The 19,104-nt window shown below is 35.4% G+C and overlaps 1 protein-coding gene across 5 annotated transcripts in view; it reads left to right on the top strand.

Annotated features, from left to right (window-relative positions):
* LOC100101182 (malate dehydrogenase) overlaps window positions 1-19,104 on the top strand; it is a 47,845-nt gene that overhangs the window by 14,596 nt on the left and 14,145 nt on the right. For 2 of the 5 annotated variants that reach the window (XM_012694094.4, XM_062668861.1), the window contains exons 2-4: window positions 1,422-1,494; window positions 2,711-2,924; window positions 17,993-18,151. In XM_012694094.4, coding sequence (XP_012549548.1) covers window positions 1,439-1,494; window positions 2,711-2,924; window positions 17,993-18,151 — 429 coding nt within the window. In that variant the 5' untranslated portion in view covers window positions 1,422-1,438. 5 annotated transcript variants of the gene reach the window in all.

Here is a 19,104-nt window from a genome sequence, read left to right as displayed (position 1 = left end):
AATTACTCACATGTTGTAATTGTAACTTGTAGTTTAGAATTTCCTGGCTGAATAATTTATGCCTTGTCAAAAGTAAGGTTTTTGTCGTGTTGATTGACCCAAATAAATCGGTGAAAATATTTCCAGTCGCTGGGCTTAATAATAATTATTCTTAATGACATTTTTATCTTTAAATTGAAATGTCGTTTTCGATGCCATCGATAACAAGGCCGATAAGACACTACGGAAGACTACGTTTTTTTAATTCGTGTATTCGTCACGCGGTCACAAATCTAACTTTTTATGTGATTTTGACTATATTGCCTTAGGGAGTAGCTCTCAGTCTCACACAACACAATATATTTAAAAGAGGGCTAACGACTCTTTAAAAATATACAAGTTGGAACAATAACATTCGGGCCGTCGATCTACCGAACAATTTTACCTGCTCGGTGGAAGATCTTCCCTGTGTTACCCCCCAATTGCAATACGTCAATGATTAATGGACTTCACTCAGAGTATATGTAGTATTCATAATTGCGAACAGAATAAATAGATCGATTTAGTTGAGACTGACTGCAGCCCTATCATGAAAATGAGGTTATAGTGTCAATTGTACTAGAAGAATAGCCGGCCCTAGGCAAAAGCCTATGAATGATTCGTAATAGATGACAGAAGTATAATGTTCTTTTCATGGTGCAAATCGTAAACTCACAAGTTCCGTACTAGAGCGTGAAAAATACGTGGAATACACAAAGCGTCTTGTCTATTATACAGCACTAGTTACTAGTTAAGATAGGGGCAGGATTAATTACCGAGCAGTGAAGGTTGCCTCAAGAGGTATCGCTTTTAATCATGGAAGGCACGTAGGTTGCGAGCTGTGGTCTTCCAGTTCAAATACATCATGGCGTGCTGAGTTCATGCTCGGCAGGGCTCCAAGGGATCTATCACGCTGTCCACTGAGAGTATTATTGTTTTTTAATAGAGAATAAATACGCTTCTGGGTCCTTATGTCCCCTGACGGGGGCATCGCACGGGCCTTGGGGAGACTCCCTTTGCCCGGACTTGCACTTCCCGCCCTCTCGGCGGGGGCGATGTTCCTGCTGGATGGTGATGTTAGAAGTTAGGGTATGAACTTGATGATGAAATGAATGGAAAGTTGAATGAATGAATAATGAAAATGGTTTGGTGAAAGTGCAGATGACATATTAGTTGGGGCGGCTTGCTTTTATTGTTGGTGTATATATACCATTGATTGATTGGTGTATATTTCTAGTCCAGATCTCAGTATACTTCGTTCTTCTTGATCTTTTATTTTCCTTCACTGCCGACGCTCCTCATGTTGTCTCTGATTTTACGGTCGTAGATCTTATCTATTCTATGGGGGGAATAAATACCGATCACGTTCAATCACCAGATTGATATATATTTTTCTTTTTCAGTTTTCGTATACATCCGTATGAGTTGTCCGTGTCGAAAACAGGGCGACCAATGTCCGGCTGTGGTACAAATTAGGTGGACTCTTATAATATACATTAAATACATTGTAATCAATTCGTGCCTTTAGTACTAAGCTTATTCACTAGAAGATTTACAAAACAATATTATAATTTCTTAATTATCTGTAGCCTGTAGCTCTATGAAGTAGTAAACACACACTTCAATGCTTATTGAAAGTATCTCTTCAATAACCAATGAAGTGTTGCCGATATTGCTTATTTGATTTATAGGTATTTAAAAATCGTAGCATGAATTATTGGCATTCGTATTTTGCTTATAAGCATTATTATTTAACGGGTTCTTATCACGATTTTAGTTCCTGATATTTCAACGTGATTACTTTTTCGAGCCGGGTACGGAGCTTAATACATAAGGTTTCCGTACCTAGCAGGCGCGAGGGGTGTGAGGGTTTTTAGGGCCCTACCTACCAAACAACTCCCCTTGCTCAACCAACCCAACTCTCGCCTGAGGTCCGATCTCGGGGTCAGAATTTAACCCAAAATGTAATTACGTTGAGGATTTTTTTTGGTATCGACGGAAGCGCAAGCGACCTTAGTTACAACTATTTAATTAGACAACTATTTAATTAGCACAGTAGCGTCGATCGGCGTCATCTTTTTAGATATTATTTTCCAGTAGAAACTAAAAACTAAAAAAAAAATTATCACGCGCGAACGAGTGATTCATCAACATTAGTGCCATGATCAAAATTGTTTCGTCGTTATCATAACAAAACTAACAGAAACAGAGCGATTGAGCAAAATATTTTGTGTAATGCGTTCTGATTGAAGTATATAAAGTAATTTAGTTTATCTTTTGTAAAAAAATTGCGAGTTTCGTTAGTTAATGTAATTGAAACAGCAAAAAAATAGTAGTCATGTTCATTAATTATTCTGAAATATCTTCAAGATAAATTCAGTTTTATTTTAATTTAAAATTTTATTATTCGTTTAATGTCATTGACCCGAATGCTCCAAATTAAAAGATGAGGTTTTGATAACAATTTTCCTTTGTTAAAAGAATCGTCAATAGCAAAAAAATTCCATGGTTGGTTTTAGAAATGAGTACGTAACTAGTTATTTTGTAATTGTTTTCGTTATCAACCGCAAAATAAAACTGTTTTACACACGGCCGTTAGGTCAAAGACCCAGCGCCATCTGTTATCGGGCGGCTAAAACCACTATGCGGTTCATATCTTTGTTATCACCGAAACATTTTCCCGTTTTCCCAGGAGCGAATCCGCAATGAGTCCAGCGCCCCCCGCTCACTGTAACAAAACTGGCGTTCCGTTCTCGGCAGTCAAGCAGTCGCAAGCGACAAGCGGAGGGAAGTGTACGTATAGCGAAATGGAACGTGATCGTATCGGATTATGGGGCTCCGGGGACGGACAGCCCACCAGCGGCCTCTCCGGCCTCGACCACCTCAAGCACCCCGGCCTCAACAAGGTTAGTTATATACATACTTACGTAAATCCATCGGCGTCCATAGAGCGGTCACCGTTTAATTCGGTTAGGTCATGGTTGAACGGTTTGTGCACATGCGGCGGTACATGTCCAGTCCAAATGTTTCAGGGGTAAATGCACTGAAATTCGTATATGCAATTTGTTCAGTGACGTTGCTGCAGCACTCTGTATTTATTCACAATTTATTGTTTGTATTATACTTTACTCGCGTTTCAAAGTTCACGTGTTTGAACGTAGTGTCAACAAACTTTTATTACGTCAAATAATATTATGTTTTTTTCGTTTTATAATACTATTTACATTTAAAAATATTTTTCTATTTCTTTCGAATGCACTGGGTTATTATTTAATTTTACTTTACGATTACTACAAACGAGGTGGAGTTTATATTATAACAGATGGTGAGAGGGGAAATATTTTTGTTATTTTTTCATCACAACTAATTTAATTTAACTTACTACTCTATTCTAATTGTTTAATGGTAATAAAAGAAGAGTATTTCACTCAAATCACAACTCGGAAACACAGACAGATTCTCTTCAAATAAATTATGTTAAAATCAATTTTTCCAACGTCATAATTCCAAGGGAACATTCATTATTCATACAACTCAAGGACAAAAAACATACTATTGATTTTTCTACTGAATATTTGAAATCTATTAAAGTGTATTCAATAAAACTAGTTATATGTAAATATATTTTATCATAACGTAGCTTCATTCCAGAGGAAATCTAGCTTTTGTGCTTGAGGGCTGATTTCACTCGCTGATGTCATAAAGGGTTCAGTTAGCTTACAATGTAATCGGACTTAGGGGACTGAACGGCGCCATCTTCCATTTTAAGTGAAAAAATATGTTTAGCATCTTAAAAATATCTAAAAAAATAAACTTTAGATTTAACCGTAAAATTCATAAATAAATGTATTTAGCAATATTTTGATAGTTCTTAAAAACACATTCACACATTTTCATAGCTAATGGATTGTTCCGTTAGTGGCTTTTTGAATACATACTATAAATAATGCCTATTAAAAATTCAAGTAGGTAGGGCTATTCTGCTTTTTTGTGTGGCGAACCTATAATAGGTTCTGGCTTATGTGTGAGAGTGTACGCTCTTGCAGAAGCAACCGACGGAAAGTGAAAGAGTACTCTTCTCTCTCCAAGGCAACCTGAGGCTGTCAAGTCGGGGGCAGGAATAGGGATGTCGTCCAAATATTGGCCTTCTAATTGATTCGGATCCCCCTCCATATGCCGATTAGGGACCAGTGTGGGACCCCAAAGAAGAAGACGTGTAAGCTCCTTTACAAGCGTCTTAGGTCACAGCAATGGGGTAACGGATGACCACATTGGCCGACCCATGTTGGTTTGGACCTAGCGAAGTATTCCGGGCGTACGAGTTGACGGCGTTATCTAGGCTTGCTTCGCATAGCGGTTCGGTTTGGCGTCTGTGAGGATAAAGTAACGGGAAGATATACGCTTTGCCTAAAACATTACCCGCACTTGCTGTGACTGAGTCCTGTCTTGCTTTTATGATTAGGTCAGGGAATGTCGAGTGGCAGCGATGGTCGGTTCGATTCCAACATTCCTAGCGAGACGTACTGCCCGCTAAGTGTAACGGAAGGCCGATAGGATAATATTCTCGTCACCCAAAAACCCCTCTGCCAAGCAATCCGATTTCACAAATGTTCAAAGGATTGATTTAATCAAGATCTTACAAAGCCTTTATCTCGAGTACCTGTTAAAATTCATATTATGATAACATAATAATATTTTTTGTTGCCGTGGGTACCTACTCGGTTTCTATATCCTCTCGAATTATTAAACGAAAGTTATAAATGAATCTTTTATTTTCGTGGCCAAGTGGTGTATCTTTGTATCAAAGTATCAGTTACCACGTGGATTTCTCTAATATTTCCAACGTTAAGCAGGTAATGAGGTAAGCATAAGAACAAATCGAATTCATAAGGAAATAGTGTTTTGTTTTGTTAATTTTAGTACTACCGAATTATTTAGTTCGCAAACGGATTGACCCCAAATTATGGTCAGTAAATGTTTTTATTTTCAAATTCTAAATTTAAATGTAATATTTATAATTTTATTTTATTTATTCGTGACAAATAACGAGCTATTATATATTGTTCGCTTAAACAGGAAAACAAAAAAAACAATACGTCGCGTTAGTTCACATTATGTATATTGGTTATCTGCGGGAATGTGATACTGTACACTCATTGGATATTTTATATCATCAAAATAAATATTACTTAAAATGACAAGGAAACAATTAGATTTTTCGAAATCTTGTAATGTTTGGTTATGTCTTTTTTTGTGCATAGCCAAGTTGAGATGATTATTGAAGTTATTCTCAACGTTTAATTTGATTTATCAATTTGCCAATTTTTTACAAATATGTTACAGGGTATCCTTAATTGGCTATTTGTAACAGCATTACCTTTCTTGACTATTTGTTACTGTTGTTTGTTATTATTATCATTACTATTATACTCAATGAGATCGGACCACATAATCTCAACTAGTTGCTGTGGGTCTTTGACTTCGGTAATTCTAAAGGCAGGTAGCCAAGACATCAATTTTCCATTTATTTACTATAGGTGTGCCGAAGGCCGCTATTATGTCTAGTCTTACATTATATACTGTATTTTAATATGGTGTTAATAGCTGACTTGGGGAATACCTTTACGCGGTGGAATTTTGTTATTTACCATAAAAATTCTGATGAATATCTATATACAATAAAATATATAAGGAGCTTACATAGGAACCTTAATAGGTATTTTAAAATTTTGCCTGCCATTTTGTTGTTGTCCTAGGGTACCCCGCTGGTATATAGGGCCCTCACAAGTTGTCTCCACTTGACCTTGTCTTGCGTTTGCTCCTTGTTTTCACTCCAGGTCACGTTGGCAGTCCTCATCTCACTCTCCACAGTGCGTCGCCAAGTATATACAGGGCGACCAGGTCTTCTCCTGCCAAGCGGTTGCCACTCGAAACGCGATTGATGCTGCGTTGACTCCATTGCGCCATAGAGTGTGTCCTATCCAACGCAATTTCCGATGGGCGATGTCTTGCGCGATGGGGGTTTGGTTACATTTAGTCCAGAGGTACAAAGAGAATAGAGATAGTGACTGGCTAGAATAAGCGGAGTGTCGACTTCAAGCACCTATTTACAAATACTTGCAGTTGGTTCGTGAGTGTGTTGGTCACTCTCCAGGTCTCAGATTAAAACATGAGAACACTTTTGTCAATGGAGTCGAATAGGGTCAGCGAGATTCGTCGAGTCATGGCACTTGACTCCCAGACTGGTTTCAACTGCGCGAACACATCCTGGCTGTCCTGATCGTGTCTCTATACCCTCGTCCGAACCACCCTGAATGGATATGGAATTCCCCACTAACTATAAGACACAGTTTTGGAGCTTTAAAGGTGTTGTGTTTTTCACATTACTCGCATCTCGACGGTTTAGTTGGTGTTGATAAGCAAGCCTCTTTTCTCATGGCTACGCCATATGGATATCCTCAAGCCTTGTTTCCATCTGATCTAAGGTCGGCGTCATTAACACTATGTCGTCCGCATAGTCAAGGTCCTCTAAGATATATTCGCTCCATTCAATTCCCCGTGGTGTAGTCACTACTTCTCGCATTATGCCATCCAGGAAGATAATGAAGAGTAACGGAGAGAGGAGACAACCCTGCTTAACACCGGCTCATATTGATCTCATATTGATATTACGTTCCTTAAAATATCAATTATAGATGATATTAATTTTATTCCGGCTACCGAGAATATTTCCGGAGTGGGTGTGTCATAATAGACACGTCACGACCATGGCCGAGCGTTTGTTTCAAGGTTCCGTTAACGTGTGAGGTTTTTACCGATTTCGTATTATGAACGGAATGACTAAGTGATTTTTTTGAAGTTGTGTGTTTTCGAACGTTGTCAAGATAACAAGCAGGCAAGGTTTTCCTTACGGTGTCCGTTATGATTTAATTATTTATAACATTACCTTTAACATTACCTTTTATGTTAAAGATATGTTATTTTTTGAAGAATACCAATTCAACAAGAAATACTTTGCTATTTCATGACAGAAGCCGACAGAAATGGATTTGTAGTACAAATGGACATAGTTTAATACGTAATAAGATTTGTCTAATATTGTAGTTACATACGTACTCTGGATGAAAGTATGTTCAAAATAATTAGTTCTTGAACCAATCTGTCGAATTTTGAAACTCATTTTGAATTTTAATTTAATCACGCAGTCTATATTAACTGCAGCCACATTCCTAAAAATTTTTCACAAATTAATTAGTAAATTACCTAATTAGAATTTGCAGAAGTAGAGATATAGGTAATTTAAAAAATCTACTCTTCTGTATTATCTTTACTCATGCTTCGTTTTAACAATACGTGTATCAAGGCTAAATATAAATCTTACATGGAGAAAACGAAACATAATCACTGAACTACAAGCTGTTCAGTATGAATTTATAAAAATTCGTGTTGACACAGTTAAAATATTACTTTATCATTTGTACCGACAATTTACTTAACTAACTTAGTCCTTGTAGCTTAGCGATACCATTTTTGTTTCTCATGTACAAGGTCAAAATTTCACCACTGGACCCATTATTTTGACATATCAAGTGACACATATTTGTACGTAAATTCTGTTCACGGGACTTCTTATTGGATGCCTATTCAAAATATGTATATTTAAATTGTTATGGTATTTGTCTATGATCAGCGTACCGTTTATTTAACCTAATTAATTCGTAAAAGTAATCATTGTCAAGAATTCAATTTTTATGCGTAAACTTCTAAGAATTCACAGACAAATTCACAGACAGTTGAATCAAATTGTTTCAGAGAAATGTAATGAAATTTCGGTTTTAATGGATGACGGAATTTAATCTCTCGTGAATCATGAAGACGGGACGAATGCTAAAATTACTTTAGGGTGCACGAAGCGAAATTTTCCTGAAGCCGGTTTATATGTTTCGTAAGCCCTTATTAACCTAAAACATTATTTGCTTTGGTTGATGATGTATCATAGACGTTTGAATAGTACATAAACATACATAGATATATGTATTTATGTTTTTTAGTTCATCAAGCTATGAATAAAATAATCTTTGATAATTGATATAACAATAATTTCATTTTTAGTAGTGTCTTATTTTTATTAACACTTTCTTTTGTCCAATGGGAAAACCAGTATAGGTAGGTATATTCTTCCTGTGGGAAAATACTTCAAACAAGCCTTGTTTACTGAGAATCTTCCTTGTGTGTGGTCGTGACGTAAAGTGTCATAGTTGAAATGTTTGTATATGAAAATTTATAAATAGAACGTTTGGTAACTGGTATGGAGATCTGTTTTATTCATTACTACTCAGACTCGTTTTACGGGCAGATCTTTGATTTGACTTTGGTCCGATCGCTATCATACTTCACAAGATTACCCGCTAGGTCAGTCTGAAGATTCCGGGGAAATTTCATCGAAATCGATTCATCATTTCCAGGTCTATAGGGTACATACACGCTCACATCGACTTTTATATAGGTACATATATCATATACTGGACTAATAAATTATATGTTACTGGGACTCGAGTCTTTACTTCTTTCCTTATTCAAATCGACGATTAAGCATCAAACGACAAATACAAATACATAATTCCTATTTAAATTTTATTCGTCGTCCGAAATACGTCTTTTGAAGCAATAATAATAATTTGAAGCGTTTATGGATTGCGTATTCAGAAATAATTTGTATGATATGAAAACAATGTTACCTCGATCGTGTGTGTGTAGTCTTCTTGTTCCTCCGCGCATCAATATTTTCTGGACTAAGGGTTGTGACCTCTATGAATAATGTTATTGCGGATTGCATTCTTCCACATAGCTTGGTCGTCTATGGTGGGAGCGGCGTCAGACTGCTTCACATATGTTATCGTCGACAAGATTTTTTCACTGCAAAACATGTTCCATCTTGCCCGTAACGCAGTAATTCTTTATAGTTGCTGTTTTTGGTTACAGCGGCCTATATACATCACCATGTGAATGCCGTCACCGACCTTAACAAAATTAAATGAGGTCGAAGTGTCAATTGTATTGTATAAAGGCTGTCGTAGGTACCATACGAGCCAGAACGCGTAACTGCTACACGACAGAAATAGGTAGCTTGGTGGTATCTACTCGAGCAGAGTTAAGATACGCGCTAACAGTAGAAAATATCTTGACGTTGTTGTAATGTACTTACTGCCAGCGGTAGTTGAAGCATTTTTCGCCAAGGCCACGTTTCTGAGGCTAAATAAAGTATATGTTTTTCCTGTCTAAATTTCCAAATTCGACTGTAACGTTCAAATATCATGGCAGCGTATGTTTTGAACTATCCTCCTCCTCCGTGCGTCGTATTCCTCAGTGCTGAGGGTTGTGACCTTTACGGAGCACTTTTGTTAGGACTATGTTCTTCCATTCACTCCTGTCCTCTGCGCAGTGGATAGCGACATTGATGCTGGATTCCAAAGTCGTCTTAATCTGATCGGACCAGCGCATGGGACTACGCCTCCTAGGCCTCTTTCCTTCCACTTTGCCGGTGATGAGAAGTTTTTCGAGATTGTCACCCTTTTTCCTCGCAACGTGGCCGAAAAACTCTAAAATCCTACGTAAGCAAATGGTGGAGAGTCTGGAGGAGACGCCTAGTTCTTCCAGGATTGATGCGTTTGTCCGATGCGCCGTCCAGGGAATCCACGGAATCATTTTAATAATATTTTTTTTAATTTAAATATATCATAATAATAAAAACATTGTTGTATTAGATTAATCTGCGAGTTTTCTATCTGTTCCGCGCTGTCAATATTCAATCGTTTGCCCTACATTGGAATTTCATTTTCGCATGACTTACACAAAAAAATGTTCGGATTCGTATTTTATCGTTTTTGGTGTCCCTGAAAACAGGCGATATGCGAACGAAAAAAGCTTTTCGTGTTGTATATTTTCGCGCAATTTTATTTCGTTTTGGATTAATGGATAGAACATCTGTTTCCCCAAAAAAATACTCAATCTTTGCATACCAGTGCATCAAATATTATTAGGCCTTGATAAAAAAACGAACATAGCATACCAATACTGTAAAATTTTATTTCTAATTCTAACGTAACTAAAACATCATTCCAGACTTATCAATAATGAATTGGGATCTAAAACACATTGTCAATTTTTAAAATGGTTATCAGAATTCTTTGTTCAGTAGTCTTTGGACAACAACAAGCTCTATTAGTCCATTAGATCATTTTCTATTATCTAATTTTATAAATATTATTGAATGATACGATAAATATAATAAAAGCGAAACTTTCAAACTTCCAACTTTTTCACTTCGGCACGTAGTCTTTCATAACTTTCTCAGTAATCTTTTGTCGTTTATCTCCGAAATACACATTCAAGTATGGGTTACTTTTCGTCTCTAATGACCTAAAAAGTTTACTTTAGTCACATCTAAAACAATACTACTAAAATAATCATTGTGTTATTGTTTATACAAGCATTTTGTTTATTGATAAGCATGTTCTGTGGCTAGAATTTAAAGTTAATTTCCAATAGTTGCCCTAATTAGAATTTTCTCAAATTACTAACACGTAAATAAATATCTACACGGCTCGAAAGAGGATATGCGAGAGAAGGGTGCCTGCCGGTGTAGAACTGAATGGAAAAATAGGACACGCTGCGTCGACCCCACATAGGCATAAAGGCAAGAAGAACAAGACTTAAATCAATATTTACCCAAGACAGGTTTATGAACGATTTTTGCAATGAGAGACAGACATTGTAACAGAAATAAATCCCGCAAATTTTGTAAATTTGTCAAATGATTGTGTTACTATTCATAACATCAGGTGTTATCTATGTACTCAAACATTGTTATTACCTCTTTTAATGCATAATTGTATTTTGTTATCGCACATCAAACGTGTATTATCTATTGGATTATCTATGATAAAAAATTGTATTGTTATCGATTTGAATCGTTTGACACTCAATCACCATAGCATTTATCACATATTGTGTATAATTTGCATTAGCCAAAATCTAATTGGAAATGATAGCTTTTGATGCACTCCTTATTCGTGCAAGAAAAGAAAAGTCAAAAGAAGAATTTAAAATTTCGCAACCTTCGAATTCCTAATAATTTATCGATAAAATGAGTCTTTGAGTATTGGTTTGTGAGGAAGATATGTGTTCACACGTCTTTTTTACGATTGAGTTAAACAGTTGATATTGGCACTTCCTAGGTTTTTGTCATAGTATCATCATTAACTTGTGATTCACGACTTGGAATTGTTGGACAATTGGATATTTTTCATTTATTTAATTATAATTTTAGAGGTGTTTACATACATATATGCCTCAAAGATATGAACATAATTTAAGTTAATAATAATATGACAGTAAATTCAATAGAAACAGTATGTTACTTCTAATATGAAATGAATACTATGTTGTCCTAATTCCAAGTCCGGTTTCAAGCTTCCTCTATCCTACACACACAAGTCAACGTCAAAATTAGCCAAATAGATGAGGGTTTAGCGGTAATGGTTCAGTACTCCCTACTTCATTACGCAAAAACGAATTTTCGTTCACATAAATAACATTAGATGGACTTGATGTTGTCATGGCAACAAGATAATTTTTGGATTGGATCCCAATGTAGGTATTTAAGTTTGTATTTTAGGCCATGCCAATTAGTTCCAATACAGTGCGTCGGCTGTAACGTGTTTGAGTAGTGCTAAATAAAATATATTAGTAACAGTTAGTGTGTGTTCAGTAATCTGATAATTAAACAGTGAAGAAAGTTTGACTTTTTCATATTTATTATAAACGCATATACGATGATAAAGTATAACATAAGTCCTTAGCACAGCTATAAAACCTGCTTTGTTTTAAACACTATAGATTTATTAATTTCGAAACTTTTGAAAAAGTTATTTTTTCTTTCAATTTATAGGCGCGATCCTAAATATCTAATCGTAGAACAAATCATGTAAGACCTTTACATCACATCGGAATCGGAAGTGATTCCGACCTTGTGCCTTGATCCCAATGCACTAGTCGTCCTATGTTGACCTAGCCGTTCTACCTAGCCTTGTCTATTCACATTTGAAAGTTATGATATGTCCCGGTATGTAAGTTTATAATGTTTCTCAAACTCGCTATATAATCATGATCGTGAATTTACAATTCTAGTAAGAAACACCGATACATCTTGTCAATGCGAAAGTGCGTTTGATGGTTAACTTATTCGTGACGCTTTCACATCTTAACTACTCAACTGATGATCATAAAATTGCACACATGATGCGTACAGAAAAAGGCACAGAGTATACTTTCATCCAAAAAAGTACTACTCCCGAGAAACATTTTTTGTAAATGAACGCTATTTATAAGTTGCTGTGAGTGAAGATCGCACTGTTCGGGAGATGGATTGGAATCCCTCGTTTAGCCGTTAACTTGGATACGAAAGAAATTTACGGACGCGAAAATTCGCACGGAAAACGCTTTGAGGAAATAAACACTTCTTAATTAAATTTATAATATTAGGAAGCATGTAAAATTCTCAATGAACGAATTAATGCTGCGCAGCAAAACTATCAAAACAGTTTTGTGAAAACAATATTACAAGATAGGAATAAGTTAACGCAATTTTAAGAAAAAAGACAAAATTAGAGGGTAAATTTAATGTAATTTTCAAGCCTCGATACATTTACGAGTAAATAACAAAACTGGCATCTTCAAATATTCTTAGTACCACCACCTTTCTCGCCACGCCTTTCCCCGCCCAGGGGCTGGCTTGGTTCATTTCACAGTAATATCTTTCCTTGCATTTGTTATGAGTTCTACGGCATTATTATGTTGATTATTTCTTGCGTTCATCTTGGGCAACTTAGTCTCTCGCTGTGGCTAAGCCTACTAGATCATTAACTTTCTTGTTTCTTTTAATTTGTGATCACTCTTACCAGAACACTTTTATTTAATTTTAACTTTAGCAGAGAATCGGACAATCATTATTAATATAATATAATCTTATATAATCTTAAAGACTTAAATTTAATTAGCCTTGTCGATGAATGCTATTTTCCGTTGTTATTAAAGTACGTTGTCTTTTTCGATTTCGTAGGGCTCGTCCGTCAATGGCTCTCTGCAGTCTGCTATATATTACGTATTGGCTAATTAAGAATATTACTAATATAAAACAATAGTCAAGCTTAGCCTTGTCGATGAATGCTATTTTCCGTTGTTATTGAAGTACGTTGTCTTTTTCGATTTCGAGTACTGCCATCAGCTAACACGCTATGTGTAAAATTATCTTTTTGCAGCCTATCTTAGTATATGACACGCTATGTGTAAAAATATCTTTTTGCAGCGTTTCCTTATCGTTTAGAGTGTAACAAAAAGCGTTTATATATAATTAAAACTACGGTTTAATCCCGCGTTTTTTTGTCATTTTATTATTTTGACGTTCCGAGTACTATAAAATGTTTGTGGTCATGGATGATTATGTTTTAATTATGTTTACGACTCTAAAACTCGAGTAAATACTACAACGTTTGTATATTTTAATTCATAAGTACAAGCGAGGCGTATCACCGCCCCCGGCTACATCGGGAGGCCCGTCTTGAAGGTTAGATTACGTGATTACTTATGTAATTGGTACAATTTATCGATTTAACATCTTAACCGATCTCGCTGATTCGTTTCTGTACATGTTTGTTGATACCTTTACGTTTGATTGGATCCTTTTAGGTGATGATCAAGTTCCTTACATCACATTTATAAAGTTAGTATCAAAACATGTTTTGTTCACAAACCATAGTTGTCAGTTGTGTGTCAATAGAAAATATAGCCTTTCTGATACCAAGGTTTGGCAGGCAGACCTTAATATTATGCTTCTTTCATAGTACATGTGAATGATTATACCACTTTGTTTATGCTTTGGTTTATCTCGTATTCCGAAACTATATAATCCTCGTTCTCCGTACGTTACCAGATATTGGTTCCTCTATAAAAATTCTGTAGTGTATATAATAAAAGTAGCTACAATACGATATTCCTACCCAGTTTTTAATAAACAATATTGTCCAAAGGTCGCCCCATTGTATCGCTTGAATTAAGTTTAAGTGCAAATGTCAGCTATGGCGTTGCAAATTCGAATTTCCAGATTCTTCTTTTTTCCGTTAAAGGTTTATCTATAATGGTATGAAATGACAAGGGCAAGCATATAGTAATAATAATAGTTACTTGCAAAATTTTAAATAATTAATAGAAATAGTGGCATAGCTTTATTTTTTTATTTTTTTTTTATTGCCCTTGTAGGCAGACGAGCATACGGCCCACCTGATGGTGAGTGGTTACCGTCGCCCATAGGCTTCAGCAATGCCAGGGGCAGAGCCAAGCCGCTGCCTACCTAGCCAAGCCGCTGCCTACCAAAAGGCAAAGCTTTAGGAAAACACTATAATTTGTTGCATGAATCTAATATTTTATCACGCACATTCCCATAGATAATATTTAGTGTTCGAATAGATTTGCATAGAACGAAATCGTTGACATTGTAAATAGAGTTGAGAATGGAACGAGATTGGTGGCAGCTGACTCCGCGCAGGGAGATGTGTGCAGTGTCTGAGTGCTTGGCCGCTATCGACTCGAGGGTTGGTTTTTTCTACTATAATAAATACTATGCACGCGTTCATTGTTGTATGTTCCTATATATTTGCACCAATTTCCTATATAACTAACCACCAAATTCCTGTATATTTGGTGAGTGTTACAGTGGATTTTTGTTTTTAATCAGATGGTCACTAAGCATATGCGACCTAATTAATCAAAGGAGGCACAGTGTAAGATTTTTTGCATTGAACATTAACTTTGAATAGGATAAACAGTAACAAAATATGGTATGAGCTAAGGTCACACTTTATTTATTGCTAACAGGCACACTACTATGCATACACACGTTAAGGCATTACGTAATATATCGAAAGAATATTCATATGTAGCTAGCACACGCCTGTTGAAAGTAGACCGCTTTACAAAATGATAAATTTGAAAAAGTTACATAATATATACATTGCATAAATCGAATGTTGATAGTTAATTACTTTGTATTTTGAAAAAAATACCCAAGACGTATCGTAGTTTTGCACGTTTGTGATGTTAATGACTATTTTACGTATTGAACAATGTTCTTCGTGAGAAAAAATTAAATAAGAACAGTTTCACTTTTTTGCATTAATTCTTTACACATTTTAACGCATTTTGAAACCAGTGGTTGTTTAAAATTAATTATTACAATAGGGTATACTATAGGCAAGTTCATACAGATAATCTAAACCTGAACCTGATATTAAAAATATGCGTAAAGCTTTCAATAATTCTTGTTCAATATTAAACATAAATAAAACTGTAATATCGCTAAAAACTGCAAAAAATAAGACATTACCAATATTTTTTTTATTGCTTAGATGGGTGGACGACCTCAAAGCCCACCTGGTGTTATGTGGTTACTGGAGCCTATAGACATCTACAATGTAAATGCGCCACCCGCCTTGAGATATAAATTCTAAGGTCTCAAGTATAGTTACAACGGCTGCCCCACCCTTCAAGCCGAAACACATTACTGCTTCACGGCAGAAATAGGCAGGGTGATGGTACCTACCCACCGGACTCACAAGAGGTCCTACCACCAGTCTAACTCTTTGTGTACGTCAAAATTAATGAATGTAAGCAAATGTGTATCGTATTGTTTATTTGCACAGAACTGTTTTAAAAAAAATCTGTAAATTAATAAAAATTAAAAAACTAATTTATTTTAAAGACTTAACCTCATTACTCGTTAATAGATAAACATTTTGTTAATTGCGATTCATTGTAGAGTTTCGTTCGGTTTCGAACAGGCAATTAATGGTAATGAAGGGAACTTAATTAAGTCGCGGACCTTCTCTTTGAATATGCTAACGAAATATGAATACAGAAGTCTGTTTTGTGTAGAATATTTGAAAAGGGATAATTTGATGAAAATGTTTACGTTACTTTAACCTTGATTAGCATTCGTCAGATGTGTCATGTGTTTTATGTAGTCATACATGGTACAGGTGGTAGGACCTCTTGTGAGTCCGCACGGGTAGGTACCACCGCCCCGCCTATTTCCGCCGTGAAGCAATAATGCGTTTCGGTTTGAAGGGTGGGGCAGCCGTTGTAACTATACTGAGATCTTAGAACTTATATCTCAAGGTGTGTGGCACATTTACGCTGTAGATGTCAATGGGCTCCAGTAACCACTTAACACCAGGTGGGCTGTGAGCTCGTCCACACATCTAAGCAATAAAAATGTCTATATTCTGAATCAGTAGCTATCAATTTTGCGCGCAGCAATTCGGGTTCAACTAAGTCTTGGAACTATTTCGACAATAGCGGTTGGGTTGGCTTCAACTTAACAACTTTGGCTTTAATACTAAGCCCACTGTCGAATTATTGGAACGATTTAAACAAAATTGGATTTGGTGTATGTGAAAGTTTGGTTAGTTGGACAAATACAGTACTCTGAAAATAGGAGAAGCCTCATTAATATAAGCAAAGTTTAGAAATAACGCGCAATCTTTATATTAATACGTGAGCAAAAGCTTTGTATCCCTTTTTACGAAAATTGCGAAGACGGAGGAGTATGAAATTTTCCACACTTATAGAGAATATCTATATAGAGAAGAGGTGCACAATGCTAATATTTTTTTTAAATAATGCATAAAAGATATATTAAATCAATAAAGAAAACATTACACACACTACATACCATGTATTTGACGCACACACGCATGCATACTATTTATTGTCAAACTTTTATTCTTGACGTCTGTGGTCCAATTGAGAATAGATTAAATATTGTTTGTCTTTATTAATATTTTTTTATAGTGTAGCCTTGGCGAATTTTTTTATTATAGAAGTATAAAATACAATCATAATAGTATACAAACTTACAATTACAGTTAATTATAGTCGAAATTCGACTACTGTGGGACCTCTAGTCCTTTTAAATACGAGACTAGACATATAGGTATCGATCAAACTTTATACGAACGAAATTAATTTATAAGAATTTTATAAAATAAATAGAATATTTTTCAAAAAATAAGGAAGCAGAACTATTCTGTGTTGACGCTTGACTTTAAACCATTGTCTGTTAAAGAACAATAGCGTATGGAGGTAAATACACCGGAAATTATCATTTAACACTGCATTGCGGTTTTGTTGACATGTGGTTCATGTACGTAACACAATGTGTCAACGACATCTTGATATCATCGAGATAGCGCTGTATAATTTAATCGATTTTACAATATCGCTATGTATTTGGTGATTGGTGATGTTTTACAACACAGGCACGAAAGTTAAGCAGCTTTAAGTGCTTTTTTTTAACTGAACGTCAATGCTAATATTTACATTGATATGTACTTTACATACTTGTTGAATTTCAAATGCATAAAGAGTTATGATGAACTTGGGTGGCAAGCTATGAGCTTGAGGTGAATCGGTGAAACAAATTATGCTGGCTATTTTTTATTTAATTTTGGTTTGAATTTATTGTAGAGTCTCAAATTTGCATTATATATTATATTTTAAATAAATATAACAAGTTATGATTTCAAATATAACCCGGGAATGTATGCTGTCTAGTAAATGTCTATATCTTTTAATAACCATTGCTGTTCAAATGTTCCTAAAAAGTTTTCTTAAATTGCTGATTAAGTAGTTACGGAATATTTTATTTGGACTAGTTCTAAGACAGTCCCTTGGAACAGTTACTTCTTTTTTTAAGACGAACTGCTTCCATTACTTTACTACGAAAACCCTTTAAAGATTTTTCTTCCTTAAATTCTCCTAAATTAAATGTACCTGCAAATTTTCGTTTACTTAAAAGCAAACATAAGTTCATGATATGTAAATGAATATTTTTAAATTAATTGATATTGCTTTTCTATAGGGTATGGCTTTTACCATCGAAGAGCGTCAGCTCTTGGGGATCCACGGGTTGTTACCACCACGAGTCAAGACGCAAGAGGAGCAGGTTGAACTATGCAAGCTCTCGATCGACAGATACGAAAATCCACTTAACAAGTACATCTATCTTATGGGGCTCTTGGTAAGTCTTCATAAAAAAATTATTTACAACAATGTTTTCTTCGAGTATTCAAGAAAATTATAGAAAGTAATTAAATTTTAATCTGTGTTACAAGGTGGAAGTGTTCCGTTTCAAAGCAAGCTTAACTTTCTTTTTAAATTGGTAACACTAGTGTAGTAGAAATGTGGAATATATTAAACTTAACGTTTATAATCATAATCTAATTTATCTAATAGATAATTCAAATCACTTTTTTCGTGAGCCAAACTCACGGCCAACCTGATATTAAATATTTACCGGAGTCTATGCACACTACATTATCGTCCACACCACATTATATCCCAGCGAAGATACTGGTCTAAAGGTCTACACCATTTGTGTAAGCTCTGTCTCCTATCCATCAAAGCAAACGCATGATGGCTTTGCGGAATTATTTTCAGGGTGGTAACATACACATTTAAGTAAATTTGGGAGTTATCGGTAGGGAATTAGTAGAAGTAGTCCAGGAAGGCAGCACAGACCTTTATTTTCTGGCAAACTATAATCATTAAGATAAATTAACCTAATAAGTTTTACCTTTGTTAATAAGTTTAATTGAAATTTATTAACAATAAACTTTTGATTTAAAGTTTATTATAATTTACGGATTCGTCTTTAATATAATAGAAAACGATTTAGGTAAGAGTATAACAAGGTTATAGAGTTTGGGAGAGCGATGAAGATTGATGAATGATGGTCCAAACATTTGCTTGAGTACTACGTACGTAAATAGAATGTAAGTACTGTGTAGTACGAGTATATGGAAAGTTAGTAAAAACATGAAAATATTGAGCTGAGAGCTGAGAATTTAAAAAAATGTTTACACAGTGTGTTGTTTTCACAAATGTTGTTTTAATTTTTTTAAATTTTTCCCTACCTATTGGTTGGTAGCCTAAGGGGCTACTTCAGCTACGCCCCGACGGGTAGGTGAGCTC

Source organism: Bombyx mori, chromosome 6 (assembly GCF_030269925.1).
Source record: "Bombyx mori chromosome 6, ASM3026992v2".
NCBI lineage: Eukaryota > Metazoa > Arthropoda > Insecta > Lepidoptera > Bombycidae > Bombyx > Bombyx mori.
Note: the sequence above shows the minus strand (reverse complement) of the source record. Positions and strands in the feature narration are given on the sequence as shown.